This window comes from Theropithecus gelada, chromosome 7a (genome assembly GCF_003255815.1).
Source record: "Theropithecus gelada isolate Dixy chromosome 7a, Tgel_1.0, whole genome shotgun sequence".
NCBI lineage: Eukaryota > Metazoa > Chordata > Mammalia > Primates > Cercopithecidae > Theropithecus > Theropithecus gelada.
Window position 1 is genome coordinate 15,676,010 of NC_037674.1, and position 7,549 is coordinate 15,683,558.

The window sequence follows — 7,549 nt, forward strand, 5'->3', positions numbered from 1 at the left end:
CGCCCGGCTAGTTTTTTGTATTTTTTAGTAGAGACGGGGTTTCACCGTGTTAGCCAGGATGGTCTCGATCTCCTGACCTCGTGATCCGCCCGTCTCGGCCTCCCAAAGTGCTGGGATTACAGGCTTGAGCCACCGTGCCCGGCCACACATCCTGCTTTCAACTGTCCTTTGCCCAGATAAGGATTAGCCCATCCCTCTTCATTCCCTCTAGCCTTCTGCACCTGGCCCTCCCAGTGCACCTGGTCAATCCCAGCCCCTCCCTGACCTGTACAAATACACCTGAGGACAGACAGTGCCCCAGACTTCCTGTCCCTGCTCTGAACTCTCAGGTAGGGACCTGGCTCTGCTTGCTGTTGGCTGGGGACAGGAGGGTCTCTGTGGGCTATGTTGTGTGTCCATGTGGTCAGGGTCTCTCTAGGTGTGTATGTGCATTGAATTGGTATCTATGCTTCGGTGTCTCTGCGTGGGAGTGTGTGTCTGTCCATTTGCCCTGTCCCCACTCCCGTTCTGGGCCCCTGCATTTCCACTTTCTTCTTCAGTTATGATTGATTCACAGCCTTTGCCATGCCAGGCAGCAGGGCTTAGCTGAGAGTGGAAAAACTGCATGAGGTCCCTTCCAGAGCTGCCAACTCCTGCCCCTCAAACACCTGGGCCTGAATTGGGGAGATACATTCTGAGGATTGTCTTTTCTCTTTCATCTTACCCAGATCCTGACTGGCCCTAAGGTTTTCTTTACCTCTCCTCCCTGCAAAGCCCAGCCCCATGGGTCTCTTCCAGTCTAATCAATCACTCACTAAGGGAAAGGATGAGGGAGCAGGAAGGACCATGGGTATAGAACACAGGCTGACCTCAGCCGAACATTTTAGTACAAGTAGAAGCCAATGAAAATGGGAAAATGGGTAGCTCAAGAGGTGCAGGAGGCTGGGTGCAGTGGCTCATGCCTGTAATCCAGCACTTTGGGAAGCTAAGGTGAGAGAATCACTTGAGCCTAGGCAACATAGTGAGACCTTGTCTCTACAAAACAATTTTTGTTTTTGAGACAGAGTCTTCCTCTGTCACCCAGGCTGGAGTGCAGTGCTGTGATCTCGGCTCACTGCAGCCTCCGCCTCCCAGGTTCAAGCGATTCTCCTGCCTCAGCCTCCCGAGTAGCTGGGACTACAGGTGCCCACCACCATGCCCAGCTAATTTTTGTATTTTTAGTAGAGATGGAGTTTCAACATATTGGACGGGCTGGTCTCGAACTCCTGACCTCAAATGATCCACCCACCTAGGCCTCCCAAAGTGCTAGGATTACAGGTGTGAGCCGCCGTGCCCAGCCAACAAATTTTTTTAAATTAGCTGGGTGTGGTGGCACATACCTATAGTCCCAGCTGCTTGGGGGGCTAAGGTGGGACGATTGCTTGAACCCTGGAGCTCAAGGCTGCAGTGAGTTGTGATCACGCCACTGCACTCCAGCCTCAATGACAAAGCGAGACTCTGTCCCAAAAAAAAAATTTTGAAGAGGCACTAAGGTTCCCTAGAAAAAAAAGAGGTTCAGGGGGCCATGTCTTGCAAGAGACTAGCATTGTTGTATTGGAGGCACTGTTTATTTTTGTATGCTCAGCAACCTTGTAAGTACCAGAAAGCCCTGATGTCAAGTATTTGCTCCTGGCATCACATACTACACTCCCATTTAGTGGCTGAAAAAAAATGAATGTACTGTATGTTCACTGGGTCCATTCTGGGGTTGTCCATTGTGACTTGCCAGCCCCAAGCAAGACATCGCCAGCCTTGGCACCAGGGTGCCTCAGCAGCTCCATCTCATGACAGCACGGCTTGTTGGTGAATGACAAGTTGGCTCAGACTCCAAGCTCCCACCCCGTTCCAATCCTGGTGGGAGGAGACAGGTATAAGCAACTAGGACCCCATGGAAGGCTTTCCATTCACTTGTGCCCCAGGGCAAAAATCCATTCACTTGTGCCCTCAGGGGCCACCAACCCCATTCCTGTCCTAGCAACCCCTCCTCCCCTTCCCTGCTCTGGGCACAGTGATCGCTCCGAGCTTCCTGCTCCCACACCATGCCAGCTGTTTACACAAGACAAGAGTCTATAGGGACAGGGGTACCATGACATGGCACAGGGCAGGCACATAACATGAATAATTAGCAAATGAATGGATACTGAAATCTTCCCAAGTGGAATCGAATTAACACATAATTGTGAGTATAGAGGGAGCAAGTGTAAGAGTATGGGGTGTAGGGGCTGGTACATGGTGCTGTTGTGTCTCCATCCACCCACCATGTAGGTGAACCTGCTGTGTCCATTTAACCCCCATGCCTGGAAGCTACAGTGCCAAGCTAAGCCAGAGGGAGCAGTTTTTTCCCTTTCATCCTTTGAAGGGGGGGTGTGTGTGTGTGTGTGCATCTCTGGGAGGGAGAAAGGACCGACTACAATTTAGATGACAGGAAACTAAAAGTTACCTTTTGAACACAGGTATTCCTTGTGTCATTCCCTGCTCTTACTCCAAAAAGATGCACCCAGGTAAGCACTGTGGCTGGGAGGCTGGGAATTGGAAGAAGGGGGAGAGCAGTAAAGGCAGGGACTATCAGTCAGCCATAACCAGTGCATGCCAAAAATGTATGTGCGTGTGTGTTTGTATGAAGGCGGTAGTAGGGATCCACAATGAAGACAAGCCCTTATATTCTGTAAAACATGTTCCAGTTTAAGAAACATGCTTACTCATGTTTCTTAACAGGGCAGGAGCTTCTCCCACTGTACACTCGAGGCCCAAGGGAGCTAGGGGTTATGCTCAGGGCAAGGTCGTGGAGGTGCGGCTGGGTCGGAATCCAGAATCCAGCTGTTGGGAGCTGTGCCATTGGCTTCCCTCGAAATGAACAAAAGACCGTCCTAGCCTTTAAGAAGTAGCAGGTGATCCCCACCAATGGGGCACTTCAGAACACGCAGGACCACTCAGGTGGGTGCTACAGAAGGAGCCCACCGGACCCACAGCTGGGCAGCCTGGATGGCCCCCATGTGGATTTCCTGCAGGAAGGCAACACACAGCTGCACCAGGGAGATTTCCAAGTGGCAGGAGGCAGGAGCAAAGGCCAAGAGCTGAGAACAGAAGGTCATAAATGGGAGACAAAAAACAGCTCTGAGAGACTGAGCAGAGATTGGCCCGAGATACCCGGGGCGTGACAGGGGCAGAGGACAGATGGGGAGGTTGGCAGGGCGGCTGGCACGGAGGTAGAAGCAAGAATCAGGTGAATGACAGGGTTGGCCATTATGGAGCAGCTCCAGGCTGACAGAGTTGGGACCCATACCTCCTGACAGGCGCCGCTCCACCCAGGACTCAGCCAGCCCTTGAGCACACAGGGACACACCGCTGAATCTTACATTGACTTCCAATATGTATCTTTGCTGAGAGAATGAATGAATGATTGCCAGACAAGTGACGGGGAAGTGACCACGTCTGAGAGGCCCTCTTGGGGTAGGGGTGTGGGCACCAAATCCTTAGCGCCAGGGAGAAGATAGGTTGTTTTTACTGCAGAACCAAATGACCAAAGCTGCTGCTTTTTTTCCCTTCCTTTCCCACAGGTCCGAAGGTACGAAAGTTCCTCCAACGTTCTCCCCTTTTTCCTTCCCACTGTAATGTCCTCCAGATCTCCAGCCTCCTTCCTAGACTCTCAGGGAGTGGCCACCACTTCCCCCAAATGAAAAGAAGGGAGCAGGCTCAGGCATCAGCCCTGTGGGGGAGGGGGCAGCGCTGCACTCCTCCACCCTCTGCTGGCTGCAGCCTTCTTGGCGTTCTCTCCTCTGTTTTCCCATCTGTCTCTCTCCTTTCCTCACGTCCCCTCCCTGCCCTAGCAGCCCATCCTCTCTCCTGCTGCTTCCCCGCCTGTTCTATGCTTTTCTGCTTTCCTGGCTACCCCCACAGCCTCGCTGGACGGCTGGCTTGCTCCCAAACTCCAAGCACACTATGGGGCCCCTAGGACCTACTCCTGCCAGAGAAAGGAGACTGCCTCTCCTCCACCTCTTCTCACCCACTGGCTACCACCAGCAGACTCAGTTCTTAGGCCTGGGTCTGGGTGCCAACCCCCAAACAAAAGAGCCATAAGCGGAGAGGCAGGTGGGGCGGAAGTGGCTATTTCCAGGCACCACTGAGCCTGGATGGGGCAGGGGCTGCTCTACCATGGTCACAGGAAAGCGCCCAGCCCTGGAGCCTGCCTCTTCCCCACTGGTACCAAGCCCTAATCAAGCCCTAGGAGGCAGAAGGAGACTGGGGAAGTATCCAGCCTGGACAGTGGGAGCATAGCCTCACTCTGCTTCACAGGGCCCCAGACCCCCAGTCCCCTATCACAGAAGCAAGGTGGTGTCTCTTGCCTGCCCCCTGGGCTTGTGGCAAGAGGAAAAAAAAAAAGAAAAAGAAAAACCTCCTCTGGCCTTGGGGCTTCAGGAATGATTCCAGCCAAGATGGAAGGTTAAACCACACTTTTTCCAGGCCTCTTCTGGCTGAGGTAGAAAAGCTTTTACTTTACTTTCTATTCTTCCTGATTTCTTGGGTCTGGCATCCACTCAGGAACAGGTATGAGCTCACACATACTCATGTACACAGAACCATGCACTCCATGCACGTATCTGTGTACATAGCAAGCCTGAATATGAACCCACCCACACATGTATACACAAACATAGCTATTTTATATAAATATGGCACACACCCTATACACACACACACACACACCATAAAAATAATACATACATCCTCACCTTGCCACCTCCTACCCTCTGTGTCCTCTCATCCTCCAACCGTCCTCCTTCTCCTCCTCAGCTCTTTCATCTCCCCTGACCCAGCCTCCTGTCTCCCCCTGCCCCTGGCCTTCAAAGAGCTCTTCTGTAGCCTCCTCCAGCCTCACCCTTGCTCCTAAGTACAATGAGCCTGCAGTTCCTAGCATGGCAAAGCCTCTAATCACTCTGCCAGGGTTCCTGGGCGAGAGAAAGGAGAAGATGAAATAATTCTGCTTCTTAGTTGCAAATAAAGTAAATTGAGGTCCAGGGAGTGGGAGTCATATCTCGGCTCAAAGAATAGAAACCAATAAATCTAGGTTGCTCCCCTTTTATCTGCTCAGTGTTCTGGCCTCACCAAGACAAAAGGCATGGGACATGCTACCCATGTCCCCAGCCCTCCACCGCAACTCCTTGGGTGCCTAGGAGTCCTGAGTCCCCCGGGGAAGTGGAGTGAGGTAGAGTTTATCTCAGGTAAGCTTAGCCCTGACCTCAGACTCTGACATTGTTCATTTGACTTTCCACAGGGGCACTGCCACTGTGGGGGGCATGGCCATCCTCCAGGTCATTGCGGGCCACCCCCCGGCCACGGCCCAGGGCCCTGCGGGCCACCCCCCGGCCACGGCCCAGGGCCCTGCGGGCCACCCCCCGGCCACGGCCCAGGGCCCTGCGGGCCTCCCCCCGGCCACGGCCCAGGGCCCTGCGGGCCACCCCCCGGCCACGGCCCAGGGCCCTGCGGGCCTCCCCCTGGCCACGGCCCAGGGCCCTGCGGGCCACCCCCTGGCCATGGCCCAGGGCCCTGCGGGCCTCCCCCTGGCCATGGCCCAGGGCACCCACACCCTGGTCCACATCACTGAGGAAGCAGAAGAAAACAGGACACAAGATGGCAAGCCTGAGAGAATTGCCCAGCTGACCTGGAATGAGGCCTGAACCACAATCTTCTTTTCCTAATAAACGGCCTCCTAGAGGTCACGTTCTATTATTTAAAGAGCCTGTCTTCCTTCATATCCAACCTGGCTGTCAGAGGACCCAGTTGTCTCCAAGCTCCCTAGTTGTGAAGATGGGGCAACCATCCTGGCATTCTCAGAAGCTCAATGCTATGTTGCTCACTATAAATGGCTGTGTAAGGTCACCTCTCCTTTCCTTTTCACTCCTGTCCCCTCCCATCGAGGGACCTCAAGTGTGGCCTCATTACCCCTGTGCCATCCTGTACATCCAGATCTGGTGGGCCTTCCAAGGTTGCAACTTGCATGCCTCACTCTACAGACCAGAGGCCTCCCTCCAATCCAGATGGATTTCTCACCATTCCCTGAAAATACACTGAACTTTCCAGCCTCCTTACCTTTGTTTGCACAGGTAAGGAAGAATGCCCCCACCCCAGGTCAGGAATGCCTTCCCTCTCTCCTACCTCCACATTTCAAAGCCTAGCCTTTCTTCCAAGCCAGCTGAAGTCCACCATCTCCAAGAAGCCTTCTCTAAGGCCTCTTAGGAAGAAAGAGGTCCTTCCTCTTTGCATACTGTCCGCTTCTCTGCAGCAAGCTGCAGAAAAGAGATGGTATCAGTCACTTCATGCGCTTGATCATATCTTGCCTATTGGCACCAATTTATGGGCTGGCCCTTTATCTCTCCAACCAAGTATAAGCTATTCAGGGCAGACCCAACACTTCTACACCTCTAGATTCTTCCACCCCATTCCTTATGACCTGTGTCTTACACAGATTGGCATTGGCACACATTTTTGGGATACCTATAATCCAAGTGTTCCTGACTCTCTGCTCAGCCCCATGTCTTCAACCAAGGCCTCTCCCTGCACAAGTAACCAGACCCGGAACAGTCTGCTTGCCGTAAAACCCTTTCTGCCTAGTCAAATCCCACATCCGGGATCCACTCCACTCCCTGCCCCCCCCGCCGGCTTTTCACACTGCCAATATCTATTCTAGTTCTAGACCCCTTAGCCAGGCCTGTCCACAGTCCATCATACCCAAATGTGCTCTACTCACAGCTACTCCCTGGTGGGGGAGGTGGCACTGGAGTCAGTGGCTATTGGGCACCTCCTAGGCTGAGGTGGGGGGACAGGGGTGACTATAAAAAAGGATCTGGGATCATTCAATATACCCTTATAACAAACCTGCACATGTACCCTCTGAATCAAAAATTAACCTTAGCTTACTGTGATTTGTTTGCTTTATAAACCTTTTAAATCTTAAAAAAGAAAGAGAAAGATCTGGGGATGATCTGAGTGCCTCTCTTCTTCCCCCCACCCCCGCTCCACCAGACTCCGCACTTGAATAACGGAGTCAGGGCTCCACATCTGAGGGGTGCACATTCAGGTCCAAGTGGAGGTCCAGAAGAATGGGAAGAAAGACCCAAGCTGATGCCTCGCCCCACTGGGGAGGGGAGGAAAACGCTGAGCGAGCCGGGAACCTCGCAGGCCTGAAGCCGCCCGCCTCTCGACCCGGGGCGTCCAGCGTGAAGTGCCGGCGTAGAGCTCGCCCTCTATCCGGCTGGAAGGGTCTGCGATTCGATTTGTGAGAATCTCTGCATGAGTCGCGCTCCCTGGTTCCTTACGGGAAGGCCGAGGCCACTAGGAAGCGTTGGACGGCCTGACTCCTACCGGCGGCTCTCAGGCCTGGCGGGAGCAGAGGGGGGCTCACACCCGCAGCCCCGCGATCTTAGACACAGCGCGCTCCGCTCCCGCCGCGGCCCCGCGCCCATTGGCTGGGCTCCTCCTCGCCCCGCCCAGCGACCGGCCCGCTCGGAGCCGACGCATGCGCACGAGCCCGCTG

At 54.0% G+C, this 7,549-nt stretch overlaps 1 protein-coding gene across 1 annotated transcript; it reads left to right on the plus strand.

Moving 5' to 3' along the window:
* Positions 1-5,206: 5,206 nt before the first annotated feature.
* Positions 5,207-5,751, plus strand: PHGR1 (proline, histidine and glycine rich 1). Its single transcript, XM_025390615.1, has 2 exons — positions 5,207-5,438; positions 5,538-5,751. The coding sequence occupies exons 1-2, from the start codon at positions 5,313-5,315 to the stop codon at positions 5,691-5,693; spliced, it is 282 nt and encodes a 93-aa protein (XP_025246400.1). The 5' UTR covers positions 5,207-5,312; the 3' UTR covers positions 5,694-5,751.
* The last annotated feature ends 1,798 nt before the right edge of the window (positions 5,752-7,549 follow it).

Coding starts and splice junctions, on each gene's coding strand:
- PHGR1 (XM_025390615.1), top strand. CDS start 5,313: ATGGCCATCCTCCAGGTCATTGCGGGCCACCCCCCGGCCACGGCCCAG. Junction 5,439..5,537: donor CGGCCCAGGGCCCTGCGGGC/CTCCCCCCGGCC, acceptor GGCCCTGCGGGC/CACCCCCTGGCCATGGCCCA.